This window comes from Bombyx mori, chromosome 23 (genome assembly GCF_030269925.1).
Source record: "Bombyx mori chromosome 23, ASM3026992v2".
In the NCBI taxonomy this organism is placed as follows: Eukaryota; Metazoa; Arthropoda; class Insecta; order Lepidoptera; family Bombycidae; genus Bombyx; species Bombyx mori.
In genome coordinates this window covers 15,564,514-15,584,825 of record NC_085129.1, presented here as the reverse complement: position 1 = coordinate 15,584,825, position 20,312 = coordinate 15,564,514, and the positions used below count along the sequence as shown (strand labels likewise).

Here is a 20,312-nt window from a genome sequence, read left to right as displayed (position 1 = left end):
ATATATGTATATTGGCTCAAACTATTTGCACTGGATATGTCGTCTTTTTTTTTAATTGCTTAGTCGGGTGGATGAGCTAGGCTCACCTAGAGTTCAGTGATTACCAGAGCTCCTAGATATTTTTAAATGCCGCCACCCACCTTGAGGCATGAGTTCTAAGATCTGACTTTTAACACTAAAATAAATGTCCTGGTCTTCAAACCAAAACGCATTGTTGCTTCACGGCAGAAATAGGCAGGGCGGTGGTACCTACCCCTGCAGACCCACAAGACGTCCTACCACCAGTAAATATATTAATGATACCATAAATCAACCTTGTAGTAGCAGCCATAACCGAAACTTAATATAAACTACGAACAAACAAACCAAAGAAGTCACAAACATACATTTCGCATATCTGCAGATATCCGGTTCCTCGACAGCCCTAAAAACCGAAAAACCGGTTGTGTATGTCCGGAGCTACACCGAGGGATAACACTATTAAAGGGTAGCAATGGCGCGTCCGCATATTTAATACAAGGGGATGACTTGAAGTGTGATAGAATACTTTACGTGTTGACGGGAAAATCATGTTACAACCCTCGGGAGTTGAGCTGTGTGGTAAATCGAATGGAAAGGGATAAAAAATAAATAAAATTGTATTTACGTTTTATTTACCGTGGAAGTCGTCGTGGTCTAAAGGATAAGACGTCCGGTGCATTCGTATGTAACGATGCACCTGTGTTCGAATCTCGCAGGCGGGTACCAATTTTTCTAATGAAATACGTACTCAACAAATGTTCACGATTGACTTCCACGGAGAAGGAATAACATCGTGTAATAAAAACCAAACCCGCAAAATTATAATTTGCGTAATCACTGGTGGTAGGACCTCTTGGGAGTCCGCACGGGTAGGTACCACCACCCCGCCTATTATATAAAATTTTATAGGTTTGTTTCTTACTACATTAAGTTCATGAACACGTTTGCATCACTCTATACGTCTATACGAATACACTGGTTGAACTACCTACTACTACTACTACTACTACAACTGTTCAAGTGGTTTATAAGCCACGAGCGCATGGATGACAGACATGTACTTACACACTTTATGTATATACATTATATGTTTATAAAAGGATAGCTATATTATGGATAGATTATGTTATATAAAAGGATAGCTTCCAAACAAGATTCCTTTCCAAAAGCTTAGTAAGTTAAACCTAAAAGAATCGATCGGGGTTTAATATGTTTACGCAATTAGGATATCCCTCGGGGGACCCGGCGGCCGAGGGCTGCGTCGTTACATGTAATACCTTCTGAATTATTCGCGTTTTGTAATCCGCCAATTTTGGTATATTGTATACAGAAGCGAAATAAAATTTACCTCACCCGAAGTAAAAGAAAATTGGATTTGATCGTTTTTTTTTTAATGTTTTGGATATTTTTGTGTCTGCATATTTTACTGGTGGTAGGACCGCTTGTGAGTCCGCACGGGTAGGTACCACCGCTCTGCCTATTTCTGCCGTGAAGCAGTAATGCGTTTCGGTTTGAAGGGTGGGGCAGCCGTTGTAACTATACTGAGATCTTAGAACTTATATCTCAAGGTGGGTGGCGCATTTACGTTGTAGATGTCCATGGGCTCCAGTAACCACTTAACACCAGGTGGGCTGTGAGATCGTCCACTCATCTAAGCCATAAAAAAAATTAATTGATTTTTTAAATTTTAATTGTCTTTTTACTGTTATGAATCCTGACAGAAATACATTATGGTAAAAAAATCGATATGAATATATATGTGACAAATAGTTAAACAATATTTTTCATTGACAGCCCTAAGAAACTAACGTAATCCAAGTTGTTGTTTATGAATCCAAGTTTATGAAATTTAATTAACCGTGACGCAAGAAAGTCAATTATTTATATTATAAATGTAAAATATTAAATAGATAATGATACGTTTGCAGAATGACATTATTAACATCAACTCGTCCACACACCAGACCCTGGTTTCAATGATGATGAGCAAATACATCACAAACATTTTCTGTTTTTCTTTAAAAACCACCGATGATACTCGTAAGAGCCCACACGTATCGATACTTTGTTGGCTTTTTTGCAACGAAGTTCCTTATGGGACGATGCGGAGGGGTAACCGGGAAAAAACGTCCGTAACGTAAGATTTTTATTAGTAATACACACAGTGTACGACTTAACTTTGTAATAACGTACAGATTAGTAATGCACACAGTGTACGGCTTAACTTTGTAATAACGTACAAAAAATAACAATTTTTTTTATCATTCATTGGCCACGAACTCAGAGCGTTCGTTTGCGCAATACACTAACTTTTATGCAAACACCCGTGAATGAAGTGTACCACAATAAGTTCGCACGTTACCGAATGACCGTGGGTTGTTGCGAAACCTCCAGTTTTATTTTATTTATACCTCGAATAGAACTTAAAATTAATATTTTTATAATAAGGAACTTCGTTCTTATCCGGTGTCCCACGACCTCCACACATCTTTTTTCTTTAGCTGCGTAAATCGGATTACGACTCCTCAAGATTATATGACTATCTGAGTTGACGGATAACAACGTAGCCGCCGCTTCCGTCGCCACGTACTTCGTAACTTGGAATCGTCTGCTGTATTGCTGTCAACAAACATCAATCTATACTAATATTATAAAGAGGAAAGATTTGTTTGTTTGTTTGTTTCGAATAGGCTCCGAAACTACTGGACCGATTTGAAAAATTCTTTTTCCATTAGAAGCCGACATTGTCCCTGATGAACATAGGCTACTTTTTTTTATTTATTTTTTTGGTTTCATGTGTGTTTTAATGTTTCCGAAGCGAAGCGAGGGCGGGTCGCTAGTCTATATCTATACTAATATTATAAAGAGGAAAGATTTGTTTGTTTGTTTGTTTCGAATAGGCTCCGAAACTACTGGACAGATTTGAAAAATTCTTTTTCCATTAGAAGCCGACATTGTCCCTGATGAACATAGGCTACTTTTTTTTTTAAAAAATTTGTTTTATTTTTTTGGTTTCATGTGTGTTTTAATGTTTCCGAAGCGAAGCGAGGGCGGGTCGCTAGTTATATTATAAGCGGGTATTAACTAATGCGGCGACTGTGACGTATCGCCAAAGCGACTGCTCGAGTTATGTTTTTCAGTCAGTATTTACGTAAAATTTCATATAATTCTTTAATTACGAGCCATTGGTATGTATGACTGACCGGGTGGTGCGGTGGTTAGCGCCTCTGACTGTTGCGCCCAGGGTCGTGCGTTCGATTCCCACATCATAGAACAGGTTTGTTTGCTCTTTGTCTGGGTGTTTATTATCTATATATTTATATCCTCCTCCTTGCGTTGATAATCCTCAATGCTGAGAGTCGTGGCCTCCTCTAATAACTTTCTCTAACTATACTTGAGACCTTAGAACTTATATCTCAAGGTGGGTGGCGCATTTACGTTGTGGATGTCTATGGGCTCCAGTAACCACTTAACACCAGGTGGGCTGTGAGCTCGTCCATCCATCTAAGCAATAAAAAAAAAAAAAAAAAAAAAACAGTCTCTGGTACCCATAGCACAGGCAATCCTATATTGGAGCTGGATGACCGTGCGTGATTTGTTCCCAGTTATTTATCTATATATTTAAAAGCTCTGAATCAGCTTTTTCTTATTTGCAAGATTTAATTTAGGTAATCGTGCTGTTACGTATAAAATGCTTTATCGAAAATCGTTAGTAGTACTAACTTTGTACCGGTTCATCCGGAAGAAAGCTTTATAACTCAGTTAATCGGTTAATTTATTACGATCCTATTTGAAACGTTTACTTAAAGTGCAGCCGGGACTGGCGCCGTCGGGTTATATCCGGTTGTTTTAATGCAGTTTTAACTGGTTAGCAAACTTTTATTTCCGGTTTATTACATACTATGGCAAGAAGCTTAAAGTTTTAAAGCGATTAGGGTTGAGTTCTTGAGATTACATTGTTTTTTGCCGGTATTAGAGTTGTCTTAGTGGTCTCAACCATGAGTATCGGCACCATGAACCCAGTTATTTCTTATGTAAAGTAAGTTTTTTTTAAGTCCATTAAAATTTAGTTACGTTTAAATCTCCCAATTAAAACCAGTATTAATATAAAGATAGGGTGAGGTCAGTACGTGACTCGGTAACAACGTTATCTAGGAGAGAGTTGCTACATTGTTGCGCATATCATTAAAACAGATTGCCTTTTAATAACGAGCAAAACAACCAATACGTGCTGTTCCATCAGTGCGTCACTCAAATTATAATTTGCGTAATTACTGGTGGTAGGACTTCTTGTGAGTCCGCACGGGTATGTACCACCACCCCGCCTATTTCTTCCGTGAAGCAGTTATGCGTTTCGGTTTGAAGGGTAGGGCAGCCGCTGTAACTATACTGATATCTTAAAACTTATACCTCAAGGTGGGCGGCGCATTTACGTTGTAGATGTCTATGGGCTCCAGTCACCACTTAACACCAGGTGGGCTGCGAGTTCGTCCAACCGTCTAAGCAATAAAAAAAAAATCGGGCAGTGGCGATCCATCTACCGGTACCTAGAGGGTTTGCAAATTGTCGTCATCGTGGCTTAAATAATAATACGCTCAGTACATTTGTTTCTAGCGATGCGACTCTATCCGTGTTCGAATGCCACAGGCAAGTACCAATATTTCAAATGAGACACGTACTACACGAATGTACACGAATGAGTTCGACAGTACAGGAAAAATATAATGTGGGTAATTACTGGTGATAGGACATCTTGTGAGTCCGCACGGGTATGCCCCACCACCGTACCTATTTCTGCCGTGAAGCAGTAATTCGTTGCGGCTTGAAGGGTGGGCAGTCGATGTACTGTAAAGACTGAGACTTAGAACTTAGGTCTCAAGGTGGCTGTCAGCATTAACTAAGTTGATGATACTGATAACCACATAATACCAGATGGGCCTAAGATCGTGTATTCATCTAAAAAAAATAATTAAGCCTCCACTGCTAAACACAGAACTTTTTTTTTCTCAGGCCGGGGGCCAACCTCCTACGAGGCATGTGGGACTTGACGATCTGCAAGGTGTTGGGAGCAGACCACGGGCCCAAGGAATTTTAGGGCCCTACCGCACTAAATGACTCCCCTGCACTCTTACACCCGACGTCCGATCTCCGTCCGGGGTCAAAACCCAGTCAGAGTAGGGAGGTTCCCACGGTCAACACTACAATCAGACACGCGGCGCCACCCTGAGGACACACGACCGACGGGTCGAGGCGATAGTCGACGACCAACGACGTCGGTCTCCGCGGTACGGCGGTCCTACCAGGCCGCCCGGGCGATGCCGCTGGTATTCCGGGATACCCCGCTGGGCCTGAACCAGCCTGCCGGGTCGGAACGCGATACACGGGCCGACCGGGTTACTGAACACAGACACCCCGCAAGCCTCGCCACACGACCGGTCCTGCACATAGCGGAGTCCTACGATTTCAATAGGTCGTCGGTCTACTTGTCAACTCTGTAGAATCTTTTTGAATTAAAGTCGAATAAAACATTAAACTTAGTAATTAGTTACGTTTCCTCTTACTCCTATGCATTTTTTATTTTATTTGAACACTTAAACGAGCTCACACCCCATCTGATATTGAGAAATCACCACGAGAATTTCGCTACGCACCCGGAGACATGGGGTTTAAGTGTCAGTTGTATGGTATATCGTCTGCCCCACCCTTCAAATTGGAACGCATAACTACCTTACGGCACAGACAGACAGACAGACAGAGGTACCGATCCGGGTGAGCTAACCATGCGCCTTCCACTGGTAATTAAGCAAATTTATAAATTTTACAAGGGCTTTTATAAACTATACTACTGTATGCATATTTACATAAAATATTACAAAGATAGTTGCAGCATTAACGGGCATTTAATGCATTAAATAAATATTAAGTTATCTTTAGTTACAAACGGACGACACTGAACAATAACATGGACATTATCAGCAAGTTATATATTATGTTTTTGAAACATCCAGTCGAATCGGAGAATAAACACATTTATGACCGGAAATTAGTGATACGGTTAATCTATATATTGTAAAGTATGACCATACACGGACCTAGGGGATTAACAAATTTATGGAATGAGGTAGGGTCTCATGATGATGAATAACAGAGAAGTAGCAGCAGGCGGGCTCGAGGCAACAGATTTACAAGTTTATTCCAATAAATAACGCAAAAAACTGTTGTAACATCCCGCCACGCATTTTTTCGTATGTAAAGGATACATTCTCAAGTTTCCAGTTTTGTCCCCGATGGCGAGCAGCTTCTGTATCGGATCCCAGGCGAGAGCCGTCGGGGAAAACGGGAACCCGTGCCGGAACGTCTGCGGACAAATGAAATAACACTTTATTGCTGGCAGTTTTAGAGGTTACATTGAAACTTACATGTAGCGCTTCCCGTTCTTTACAATAGGCAATTAGTAGCTGTTATTTGGTGAGAACTAAAACGATTTTTTAACGCTACTGAGCGTACAATCCTTGAGTCCTGACTCCCGTTGTAGTGCCTGTTGACTTTGGTGCCTACTTAACTCGAGGTGGGCCGCAATTCTTTAGTTGACGAAATAAAAGTCGTAAACAAATTTTAGCAGTCAATTTTACTTTGTATATTTAACCTTTCAAGATTATGACATTGTCATTATCGTGCTGGGTGATATAAACCTGGTTGTTATTTCTTTACAAAAAAAAAGTGCACGTAATTTGACGTTTAATGTCAAGCACATAAATATGAAAATCGCGTATCAATTCCACGCGACTAAAAACAAGTACTTACTTTGTCGTTTGCAATCGAGTTACACGGTTCAATGGTCGTTGTTATGTAAACAATATTAATCGCATTAATTATTTATTCTTATCTTGTTTGTTTTTGTAAGCTGGTGTCAAGCTAATGTATTGTATGTTTTATTCCGAGATTTTTTATCGCTCTACGTAGGCAGACTAACCCATGTGATGTCAACTGGTAATTGAAGCCAATTCACATCAGATGGGTTATGAATTGCGCCATCCACTTTGAGACCCATAGGTCTTGACAGGCCAATGTCTCAATTGTATTATATAACGGTAGCCAGCCCCCCAGTCGGAGCGGATACTTGCTTCGTGGCAGGAATAGGCACAACGATGGTGCTTACCTGCGCATGGAATATATCGGGCGATTTAATCCATACCACAACAGAAGATCACATGTCATTGCAACCGCATCTACGTACGTGTGACGCACGTGAAGGAATAACATCGTGTAATAAAAATTAAACCCGCAAAATTATAATTTGCGTAATTACTGGTGGTAGGACCTCTTGTGAGTCCGCGCGGGTGGGTACCCCCACCCCGCCTATTTCTGCCGTGAAGCAGAAATGCGTTTCGGTTTGAAGGGTGGGGCAGCCGTTGTAACTATACTTGAGACCTTAGAACTTATATCTCAAGGTGGGTGGCGCATTTACGTTGTAGATGTCTATGGGCTCCAGTAACCACTTAGCACCTGGTGGGCTGTGAGCTCGTCCATTCATATAAACAATAAAAAAAAATTTTTTGGTGGCAGATTCGAGAATCGACACCCTTGTCAGATTGTAAACCAATCTAGCATTTTCCCTGCAAGAATTCACAGCAGAATTTTTTGTTGACATTTTGTCGATTGATGTTATGACACAACTGCTCTTGTGCATGTTCACTGAACGTCATGATACAGGCTTCAACAAATGAGAATCAAAAAGAGTCTTAAGCGATAGACAAGAGCGAAATGAAAACGTTGCGATTCAAATAATTAAAGAATAAAATATACGCAATAAGGCAGAAAGATTTAACCTCTCTTAACCTACAATATAGTTAAAAACAGTGTAAGAATCCTAATTAATTCGCTTGTTTGCATGGTACGGGGCAGCTGAAGCTACTGGTGGCAACGTACAGGTAGCACCACACTGTCCATTTTAGCCGTAAGTCAGTCACGCGTCATGGTCGGTAGGGTAGAACGACGATGCGACTGTGCCGGAATTGAAATTTCGCAGGTGGGTACAAAATTTGGTAGAGAAGACCTTCCACCGAGCCGGTGGAACTGCTCGATGGACCGATAGTCCGAATTTAATTGTTAGGAATTTATTTAATGCAACGTATTGTGAAATTATCGTTAGCGCAATTCAGGCATCTGTCAAATATCTTGTGTTCTTCGAAGGAATACAATACAAAATAATATCGTGTAATAAAAGCCAAACCTGCAATAATTATAATTTACTGTTCAATTGGGACAGACTTCAAATCTCTAAGGGGTGGAGGCATTCACGTTGTAGTGTCTATAGGCTCCGGCAACCACTTAAGACCAGGTGAGCCTCGAGCAGTTCAATAGTCAACGCAATATATATACGAAAGTCTTTCATTGATTTTTTTACATCGGTACTCCACGCGAAGTTTACGCGAGATTTAGACGAGATTTACAAGATAAAAGACTAATGATTTCGGAAGTAAAAAATACTAATGAGAATATGAGTTTGAATCACATAAGTTTTTGATAGATTTGTCTTGTATATCAATGTTTATTATTTTATCACAAATGTTGCGCCGATGGACATGGCAATGGCAGGATTATTTTGCGGCAGGAACATGCAAGACAACCGAACACGTCACAAACAGAACCACAGCACGCCTCACTTCGAGTTTTTTTTATCGCGATCGACAATTAGACGACGTCGTGAGGGCCACGATAGAAATTTAAATGATTTATGTCAACTCAAAATCCATAATAAAAACTCTATGAGGGGTTCCTAAACAAACCTCAGTCCAGAAAAACGGTGAATTAAACCCAGCGGACTAATCTTGGAGCGACCCTCAACATTATAACATGCTGCCTGTAAATTAACCATTGAATTTATAATTTTCTTTAGTGCACAAGCGTTCCTTGATAGGTTTCTTAAATCGTATTGTAATGATTGTCGTACCCTTGAGATATAGTTATGACTGACGTATGACCGACATGATGCATTGATCATGGTAGTTGCACGACACGTCCTATCTCCAAAACTTTTGGCCCGAAAGTTCCCAAGTCCCCCGTATTCATTTTGTTACAGAGATTATTAAAAAAAGTGAATATTTCCATAAAGAATTTTGAATGGTAGAATCTCGTCTCAATAGATACTTCAAAAATCAATTGACAAATCGAGAAGAAATGGATACCTAACTGTTGTGATTTTGAAATTATTTATCAGTATTTATTGGTTCAAAAATCCGATTTTAAAAAGAAAAAAGTGACCGATCGATCTAGGCCGGCCTACACGTTACCGCGCCGGAAATATGGCCTATAATGCTATAAGTGCTAGTAAAATGAAAAAATCCATAAAAATTACAAAATCATCTCATCTCCGTGCATTAAAATCACAAAGAAGAGAGTTGATCCCTGGGGTTATCTGCTGTAACGAGAGCTGATAATGGTTGGATAGTAACGTGAAAACAAGTTTCACGTTACATATATATAGGCAGACGGAATGGTTTGTGTTCAGTGTGCACTCAGGAGTTCTTCAAACATGAGGGTTCTAGTACTACTGGCCTGCTTGGCCGCGGCGTCAGCCTCAGCGATTAGTGGTGGCTACGGGACGATGGTCTTCACCAAGGAACCAATGGGTGAGTTCAAGTATAATATTATATAATCTTCACATTAATTTGGCGTCTCTGGGATATTTTGACGGGTAGGCCAGGAGCTTCATTTTATTTTTAGAAAAAATTAGTAATTGTGAGGCGGTAGCTTAGTGGTGCTGGGGAGTTAAGCCTTTTGAATGTTATACCTTGAATTAATTTAAATATTAATCTATTTTGTGAATTAGCTGGTTTTTTTTCCATCGAAGGCAGACCAACCTGCTTTCCATATAATTTAAAATATTCACCGTGGCATATGGATATCAGCAATTTCTTTTTACCAAAGACGAAACAAGCAATCATTTTCCCACATAAACTGCCGAAATATTGATCACATTACACATTAAAAGTCATTTAAATACATTAAGTACAAATAACCAATTCGGCGTTATGTTGTTTCGGTTTCGTAATTGGAAGCAGTAGGTTTCGCTTCCCTTGGGGGCCTTTTAGAAGCATATGATTCAAATCTGGAACAGGTGTAGTAAGGTCTTTTATATATTTTTGTACCTAATGCATGTCATACGAAAGACTTCCACGGTGACACGGTGATGATCCGTGTAGACATTGCCCTGTCCTACCTATTTCCAGAAAACCGTGCGTGTGTGTTTTAGGGGTATGATAAGCGCGCACTGCGATACCGGAAGTTTCGTGTAGCCGGTGTGGTGGAGCTCGATGGGGTTTAGTCGCTAGTCGGTTGTGCGGGGCAAGTGCCTCGCGCGCCTTTTTTCAAGGCGCAGTATCCTGTGAGAAATTGGGAGAGGTGGAGGACCTCGGTCCTTCTCTTCTCCCCCTCTTCCTCTCAGGAGGCGCCGGAATCCGTCATAACCCAGTCCGTTACCCCCCTCGACCGGGTATCCGTGAATGGATTCCGCAGCGTTAAAAAAAAGGAGTATGATAAGCGTTATATTACTTACAGGAACCATATTCATTTTGTAATGATGTTATCAAAGAGCTCCGATAATCATTAAAGCCACGTGGACAATGAGCTCATCTCTACCTATCTATGCCAATCTAAATCATCAAACTGACTAATTCCCGACTTTAAAACATTATCTTGGTTATGCAGTAAACCTTGACATGAAGATGAAGGAGCTTTGCATCATGAAGCTGCTTGACCATATCCTCCAGCCGACCATGTTTGAGGACATCAAGGAGATCGCCAAGGAGTATAACATCGAGAAAAGTTGCGACAAGTACATGGTTAGTAATCATAGGAAACATGTCTTAACTTCATACGCAGTACAATATCTACAAGTTCAGACAACAAAAGATGGTATTTTTTGTTTACGGGAAACGACTGTTCTAAGAAAATCTGTCAACAAGTGTTCCTTGACGTCGGTTCCAGGGTCATGGTTGGAATCTTGGTATACCTACCTATACGCAGATTATCTTTGAAATCACCGTTAGCGCGATTCATGCTTTTGTCAGATATTTTGTCTCCTACTCGTCGATAACTATAATTATTATTACCGGTACCTTAAATACAAAATGACACAGCACAGAGCCTACGTTAGTGCCGTCAACTTACTGCTTACTAACTTAAGTATTTCTGTGGCTAAGTAGTTGTCCGTTTCAAGGATAAGATATAAAGGCGTAGTAGTTTATCTTGTGAGTTTCGAAAACTCGTGTCTTATGATAAACCAACATTTGAATAATGTAATGGTATATAATCATTTTTATATTAGTAATTTGACTATAATCAGTGCAGTTCTGGGCATTGTCTCCTAAATATATCGATATCTTACACGGCACTAGTGCAATTGCAATGAATTATTTCTGATTGAATGTGTAATTTTATGATTGGCTGTATAACAGTTTTTTTTCTTCGTTTAGAATGTCGATGTCGTTAAGCAGTTCATGGAGATGTATAAGATGGGCATGCTCCCGCGTGGAGAGACCTTCGTCCACACCAACGAGCTCCAAATGGAAGAAGCCGTCAAAGTCTTCCGAGTCCTCTACTACGCTAAGGACTTCGATGTTTTCATGAGGACTGCGTGCTGGATGAGAGAAAGGATCAACGGAGGCATGTTCGTCTACGCTTTTACTGCCGCGTGCTTCCACAGAACCGACTGCAAGGGTCTCTACCTGCCCGCTCCTTACGAGATCTATCCCTACTTCTTCGTTGACAGCCATGTCATCAGTAAAGCCTTTATGATGAAGATGACTAAAGCCGCCAAGGACCCGGTCCTCTGGAAATACTACGGCATCACGGTTACTGACGACAATTTGGTAGTGATTGACTGGCGTAAGGGAGTCCGCCGCTCTTTATCCCAAAACGATGTTATGTCCTATTTCATGGAGGACGTCGACCTTAACACCTACATGTACTACCTCCACATGAACTATCCGTTCTGGATGACCGACGACGCATACGGCATAAACAAGGAGCGTCGTGGCGAGATCATGATGTACGCCAACCAGCAACTCCTAGCTAGAATGAGACTGGAACGTCTGAGCCACAAGATGTGTGACGTTAAGCCTATGATGTGGAACGAGCCCCTAGAGACCGGTTACTGGCCTAAAATCCGTCTTCCCAGCGGTGATGAAATGCCCGTCCGCCAGAACAACATGGTCGTTGCCACGAAAGATAACCTCAAGATGAAGCAGATGATGGATGATGTTGAAATGATGATCCGAGAGGGTATCCTTACTGGAAAGATCGAGCGTGTAAGTATTGTATTTTGTAAGATGTCAATCTGAAATCTTTGCGAACTGTATAATTGGTTCTAAAGTAAAAACTTGATTTGACCAATCAAACCTCGATCATCAGTGCACTCAACTCACTCATGACTGGGATCAGGGCTTAACTCGATCAATATGTAACTATATTTTTGTTTGCGCCAAGTCCACTTTGTATTCAACTCTTGTAACTATCATTATAATTACAAATACGATGTAAAAACTGTCGCTACCGTAAGTGTATATTGCCGATGCGGGCCTTCGACTTCATTGGTAACACCTAAAATGAACTACAAGGCGTTTAGACGGTACCTTTCTTGCGCCCTCCACCCATGATCATATCGCTTGGATCAGTATTGAAATGTCCGGAACACATTAAAGAGGAAAACGGTTGTAAGAACTCGTTAAATAATGATGTTTTTAGTAAAAACTTCTGTGTTTTCGACAGCGTGACGGCACTGTTATAAGCCTGAAGAAGTCTGAGGACATTGAAAACCTCGCCCGTCTGGTCCTCGGTGGCCTAGAAATTGTTGGCGACGATGCTAAAGTTATCCACTTGACCAACTTGATGAAGAAAATGCTGAGCTATGGCCAATACAACATGGACAAGTCAGTATCTTGAAGTTTTTGTATGGTTTTAGTAGCATGTACCGTTTATCTATACTAATATATAAATCTAGTGGTCTTTGGATGTTCCGTTATAACTATGGAATCATGCATCCGATTGACTTGAAACTTGGTATCCATGTAGAAAATACATGTACATAATGGATAGGATTTATATAAGTGTAGGACTCCCTACACCAGTTGCAGGGGCGTTAATAATGAGAATCTTTGTGGGGGTGAGAAATAATTATGTTAATTTTAAATGCCCAGCGAAGCGGACTAGCTGTACCCAGCTTAATAACTATATATATTTATAACTTAATAAAACAAAATAACACTAACAATTATATATTGTAGGTACACCTACGTGCCGACTTCCTTGGACATGTACACTACCTGTCTCCGCGATCCTGTCTTCTGGATGATCATGAAACGAGTTTGCAACATCTTCACCGTTTTCAAGAACATGCTCCCGAAATATACTCGCGAACAGTTCAGCTTCCCCGGAGTCAAAGTGGAGAAAATTACCACCGATGAGCTGGTCACATTCGTTGATGAGTACGACATGGACATTAGCAACGCTATGTACCTGGACGCAACTGAGATGCAGAACAAGACATCCGATATGACCTTTATGGCCCGCATGCGCCGCCTCAATCACCATCCGTTCCAGGTGTCGATTGATGTCATGTCCGACAAAACTGTCGATGCTGTGGTCCGCATCTTCCTGGGTCCCAAGTACGACTGCATGGGCAGGCTCATGAGCGTCAACGACAAACGCCTCGACATGTTCGAGCTGGACAGCTTTATGTACAAACTGGTCAACGGAAAGAACACCATCGTCCGTAGCTCCATGGATATGCAAGGATTTATCCCAGAGTACCTTTCGACTCGTCGTGTAATGGAAAGCGAAATGATGCCTTCCGGAGATGGCCAGACAATGGTCAAGGACTGGTGGTGCAAGTCTCGCAACGGATTCCCTCAGAGACTTATGCTGCCCCTCGGTACGATTGGAGGTTTGGAGATGCAGATGTACGTCATCGTGTCGCCGGTCCGCACCGGTATGCTCTTGCCCACATTGGACATGACCATGATGAAGGACCGTTGTGCTTGTCGCTGGAGCTCATGTATCTCCACCATGCCTCTCGGATATCCATTTGACAGACCGATTGACATGGCGAGCTTCTTCACTAACAACATGAAGTTCGCTGACGTAATGATCTACAGAAAAGACCTCGGCATGTCGAACACCAGCAAGACCGTGGACACCTCGGAGATGGTCATGATGAAGGACGATCTCACCTACCTGGACTCGGACATGCTGGTCAAGAGGACTTACAAAGACGTCATGATGATGAGCAGCATGATGAACTGATCACACGACATTGTACCTAACCTAAACCAGAAAATTATTGAATAAAACATTCATTTGCTAGTTCAGATTTTTAATTGATCCCTCTCGACTGTCAAAACTACAGAGTTTTATAAAAGTACATTTAAGTGTAGTAATATCGTGACCGCACTTTCCTGACGACTCAACGATGCAACGATGCGTGATTTACTGAGTTGAACTACTTAGTACAAGTCAGTATTCACTTGCACAAATTATTTACAATACCCTTCGTACGCTACCAATAAATAGTCTTTCACTTGGTGTAAAATAAAAATTTATAAATTTTTAATAATATATACTTTTTTATATAAAAAAAAAACATTCAACGTATCAAAGTGTAATTAAACAAACATATATTGTAATTACACTTTTAAATATGTACACACTTGTGAAATTTAAGGGATATATTAAAGTAGTATTATAAATTATTCTAATTACACAGGAACAAAGTATAACACTTGCACTAAAAAGTAGCGTAGATTCTCTTTTTCAGTTGAAATATTTAGTCATCATTATAAAGAAGTAGTTGTGGATAACGACCCGACACCAGGTGAAGAATGAGCGTATTCACACACCTGTGCAGTACAAAAATATTTAGTTGACTTCCACTTGTTTTCAAATAACCCTACAAAGATAAACTTCGTGTCAACATCTTACACTTCTTCACTACTAGTGACTAAACTTACTCGTCGACTTCTCTAAATTGGCGACTCTAAGCTCGACTATTGGTTCTCCGTTTGTATCGAAGTTCCGTAATTAAAGACCGGTTTGTATTGAAACCGCTTTGAGTTAGATTCGAAAACAAATTATACTTCAAGTATTTGATCATTTACGTTTAGAACAATATCGTTGTATCGGTTACTAAGCACTGTAAGTACAGGATCGTTGGTTTTGGCTTTTAATAAAATCTTGTTTTAAAGTGGAGTGCGGGCGTACATACCTAAAAAAAATTCGACTTTTTTGGTTCAATCGATTTTATTTCAAATTTTTCATTAAAAAGTTAACAGAATATCACGAGGATGAGACATCGAAGGAGAACCATAAGTGGTACTAAATTTACTAAATAAGGCGTTAAAGTTTTTTTTTTATTGCTAGATGGTTGGACGGGCTCACAGCCCACCTGGTGTTAAGTGGTTACTGGAGCCCATATACATCTACAACGTAAATGCGCCACCCACCTTGAGACACAAGTTCTTAGGTCTCAGTATAGTTACAACGGCTACCCCACCCTTCAAACCGAAACGCATTACTGCTTCACGGTAGAAATAGGCAGGATGGTGGTACCAACCCGTGCGGACTCACAAGAGGTCCTACCACCAGTAAAAACCTATGGTCCTACCACCAGTTTTATGGAATTAGTCATTGCCTAGTGTTTATTATTGTTAAAAGTACAACCTGGCCCCCACAGCAACACTAGCTACTCTGAGAGCAATGATATTGCACTTTTTAATTAAAGCCACTCGTATCTTCCTTGCGTAACTCAAACAAAGGCATTTGTACTTGGAGACTTGTAAGTAATGGTTTAATTAAACATCCATTACTGGTAAAAAAAAATATTGCCCGTGTAGGCAGAAGAATAAGCGGTCAGCTGATGGTGAGTGGTTACAGTCGCTCATGGACGTCATCAAATTTCCAGGGGCAGAGCCAAGCCGCTGTCTACCCTTCAATACTCTCACAAGCCACGTTTGAAGAAGGACATGTTATTGCGCTCGAGAAACACGGTGGGAGGGAACTCATCCGAAAGCCGGTTTCTTTATAAAACTTTATTTTGCCATATTTATTGTAGTTTAACTAACGCTTTAGTTACAAGTGACCGAAATCCACATACTATGGTATGTAAGCATCACTGTAACCGTCACGTCATTCTTAACATCGATTAGCCCATATCGTAGGATAGCCCTTGATATTAATCAAGCTATGTGTCCGTCTCGGCGCCACGCACAGACCGCTGGAATGCAATTATATTCATATTAAATTCTCTTCCAAACAAACGATCAATTTGCATGGATTTCGTACTTTCTATTTCTCTATTGATCCTTGCTCGTTCAAGGGATAGCTGAAGCATAAATGCATTCTCTAAAATGGACTAAAATTCTAGCATGCTCTTTACAAATTGGGCTAACAAGGAGAGCTAGTTTTCTTTTTGTTGCAAATTTGCGGGCTAGCTCACGGCCTTTGCGATATTAATCGTTCACGGGAGCTCATTCAGACAAGTCACGCTTCAAGATAAAATTAATAATTATTGGTGTACACGATTACATTGAAAAATATTTCTGATTAGGTCGAAGTGCCGTACAACTTGGCGTATGATGATACGATAATTCTTAAACACAATTCCGGATACGGATAAAACGGGGTTGATTCTCTGTTGGTACCACTGATATTGAATTCAAATTATTTTTAGCGAACTAACCCCATGAATTGGGACAACAAGGTATGATGAGCAAATTATACGCCAGTCGAGGGTTCGGTTGCGTTACCAGAAAGGAACGTCTTCACCAACAAAAAAGCAGCCCTAATAGCAGCCTTTCCGCCCTTAAAGCCTTGCCCAGTTTTATCGTAACGCGCTAAAGTTCCTTCGCCATCGCAAACAATATATACTCTCTGAATTGGTAACTGTTATTATACAGGATCGAATGTTCTCCGAGTGTATTCACTATTCCGAGTGTGGTGTGGCGCACACAGCTATCGCCGAAATGTGTTCAATTACTTCAAACCTAGTTACTGTTACGATTATTACATAAACGAACGTACTCAAACATCAGCACATTGTTAGAGGAGCTCTTCAAGTAAACAGCGACGTCCACTTGGCTCTAGCAGAACATTTCCCTAGATCCATAGTTTATGAGGCTTTTAGTCAATACTCTTGTAGATCGAAAAACTTGCTTGATTGTTGGACTATCACTAATAGCGAAATATTACTAATTATCGGATGTTTTTCGGTATATCGGACATTTGTTTGGATGTGTGTAAAACTAATGCTTTTTATGCTGGATTCATTATACCTTATAATAACAAGTACATCTCTCTCAAGCCGTAGCTATATCTTACCGCCTTACCTATTAATCCATAAGCGCTTGGCAATGATTTCTCATTTAATTTTCATCATAGGTTTTAACAACTCTTCAAGGCAACACGTCTTCAACAACGGTCAAAGTCTCATTACTCATGGTGGATTTTCACGTTCATTTTGTGTCCGTGACTTTCACTTAATAAAAGATGGGCTGTGAACTCGTCCGTCCGTCTGCAGACTCAGAGGAAACAATTATTTTTACTCTTCCAATCAGGAAAGACGTTATGTTTTTAAATGTTTTAGTGCTTACATACGAACCTCCATACTACTAAATTATGCAAACCAATTGACGCCCTATCCCCTATTAAAGACAACACACATTGAGATTGACGGTCGAAACCACAAAATGATTGTAATCATGGACATCGGAACTTTCAAACTAGAACGTTTTCCAGGCATCCTGCCAATAGTGTGTGTAGTGTGGAACTAAATAGTCTAGTGAACGCAAAACCTTATGATAACTCAGCACGAGAACACACCATAGAAATGCGAGAGCCCCGAAGGTCTAAGTGCTGTAACGATATTATTACGCACCTCACAATAGCATAGAGCCCTTCGTAACGGTTATTATAACGTTAACATTATTCACTGCGCTTGTCGAAATTCGAGGCTGCCGTGAATGAGAGGGACTATTGTGTTGTGATGAATTAAGGACAATACTCTTAGCTAGCTTAACCTTGAGCCCAGAGCATTCCGCACCGTTACTGTCGATTGGTTCATCAGGGATGCGACCTGGCTACCTCAAGGGTATGTACCCTCATACTAATATTTATTATATATATATGTTATCTTGTCTCAAATATACAATTAACATGTCGGTAGCGCGAACCCATAAGATTTTCCCCGACCAAAAAGTGCTCAACGCGGCTTAAGATGTTTTTACTTTTTGTTCTCTTTATTAACTAACTACTACCGTACTACCCCTTAAACCAAAACACTCGGATCGTTCGCATCAGTAAAGGCTGGAGGTGAGGTCGGGGGCAAGAAGGAGGCAGAAATAAAAATTTAAATTGGAGGAAGTCAGAAAAAAAATAGTATGAGGGTACATACCCTTGAGGTAGCCAGGGCGCGTCCCTGATGATATATATATTTTTTTTATTCTGCCGTCAAGCAGTAATGTGCTTCGGTTTGAAGGATGGTGCAGCCGTTGTAACTATACTTGAGACCTTAGAACTTATATCTCAAGGTGGGTGGCGCATTTACGTTGTAGATGTCTACGGGCTTCAGTAATTACTTAACACCAGGCTGTGAGCTCGTCCATCCATCCTAAGCAATAAAAAAATACCAATACCAATAACGAGTCGTGCGTTCGTTTGTAGTGTTCACTCCGCACACATCATTAATGTTGTGAGCCAGTTATGCGACATTGCCAGATACTGCGACGGAATTCGTATTCCATAATTACTCGTATTTCCATTGTTCCCGTCCATTTTGAGGTGATAACGTCTTATAATTCGATGGAGCCGGCTGCACGCACGAAAAAACATGACTCATTGAGGCGTTCCATTTAAGACTTGAAGTGCGAGCGAGAAAGCGCAACAAGCGACAAAGAGGCACAATCGGCCTTCGCGTTCGGCAGCGTTCGACATCTGTCTCTCTCCTACTAGAGTGAGCGATGCATCCGCGTGGACAGCTGCTATACAATAATACATTTACATGTTTTCGTCAAGTATGAAGTTCAGTGAAAAGTTAATGTGGTGTCAATTGTCCATACAAAATATCTATCAAAGAAATAAAATTAGAATTCTTAGAATCTTTAGAAAAATGAAACCATTCCATCGGTATTTTCTTATGACGTTGTCACGTTCAAGTATCGTCAGTAAACCGACTTTACAGACAACCGATTTTTTTTTAAATAAATATATTTTATATTTAGAATGTATTCCCAACTATACGTCAAATCTTTGTTTCTACATAAGTACAAAACTTTCAGTGGGGATGCTCTAAAGGTGACATTGTGTTCTGAAGGCATTTCAGATGTCAATAGTGTACAACCGATAAAATCGTAAGCCAACTGTAAACAAGCATCGTTCCTATATTACGCTTAACTCACTCCAGGATCAAGTCACCCCATAGACACACATCAATTTCCTGCTGTCACGGTCCTAGACATTTCCAGATAAACGACAAGCCCAACGAAAGTAGTGAGATAGGAGGTTGGGTCCATTTAATTTGGTCACGACAGATAAACATCAAGAGTTTTTAGTGGTCTAATACCGATATTTGTACGCTTCGATGTGAGTTCGGATATCGACATGTCAATACAACGCATTCTGTTAAATTGTCTTCGTAATGTTAAGGAAATAAAGCATATTATTTACGGCATTTGATGGGTGCTGATAGGTGCAGTCAGAACAGGGGCGCTACACTTTAATACTCTTTCTCTATCTTTCCACCTATTTAGCCCACATGGTGGTGGGGTCAGCTTTCCTTACTTTACTCTTCCACTTTGCTCTGTCTTCGACATCTATACAGCCTCGCTAAAACTCGAGAACGGCTGGACCGATTTGGCTAATTTTGGTCTTGAATGATCTATGGAAGTCCAGAGAAGGTTTAAAAGGTAAATAAATATGAAAATGCTCGGAATTAAATAAAAATAACAATTTTCGTTTTCCCTTTGATGTGTCCCCCGTCGGACGGATTCCTTTTGTTTGTTTTAAGTTTATTTTATACAAAAGTTTAGGTATTTTATTTATCGATTGAGGCACTACGAAGTCTGCCGCGTCAACTAGTACTATAATAAATATATTGATAAAAAGCTTTCTAGTGTATACCTACTTATGTAGAGTTTTACAAAACGCCAAATATAACGAATACTCAAAGGTCGACCAGCAAATAACACGGTGCTCATCCGAGTGAACTGAACAGAGCAGAGCAACAGTTGGGGGAAGGAGCG

General features: G+C 40.5%; 2 protein-coding genes and 1 long non-coding RNA gene across 10 annotated transcripts in view; 2 read left to right on the top strand and 1 right to left on the bottom strand.

Annotated features, from left to right (window-relative positions):
- Positions 1-20,312, bottom strand: part of LOC101736018 (syntaxin-binding protein 5) — a 235,842-nt gene that overhangs the window by 66,388 nt on the left and 149,142 nt on the right. For all 8 annotated transcript variants that reach the window (XM_038019508.2, XM_062675298.1, XM_062675296.1 and 5 more), the window contains one exon: positions 6,282-6,379. In XM_038019508.2, coding sequence (XP_037875436.1) covers positions 6,282-6,379 — 98 coding nt within the window. The remainder of the gene's footprint in view (positions 1-6,281; positions 6,380-20,312) is intronic.
- LOC134201122 (uncharacterized) lies at positions 4,090-5,549 on the top strand. Its single transcript, XR_009976315.1, has 2 exons — positions 4,090-4,327; positions 5,032-5,549. It is a non-coding gene; the product is annotated as an uncharacterized LOC134201122 (long non-coding RNA).
- Positions 9,539-14,384, top strand: Sp1 (sex-specific storage-protein SP1). The gene is given in 5 exon segments (NM_001113276.3): positions 9,539-9,653; positions 10,732-10,865; positions 11,499-12,332; positions 12,793-12,953; positions 13,308-14,384. Coding segments are annotated over 5 exon segments (2,244 nt in total). The 5' UTR covers positions 9,539-9,556; the 3' UTR covers positions 14,326-14,384.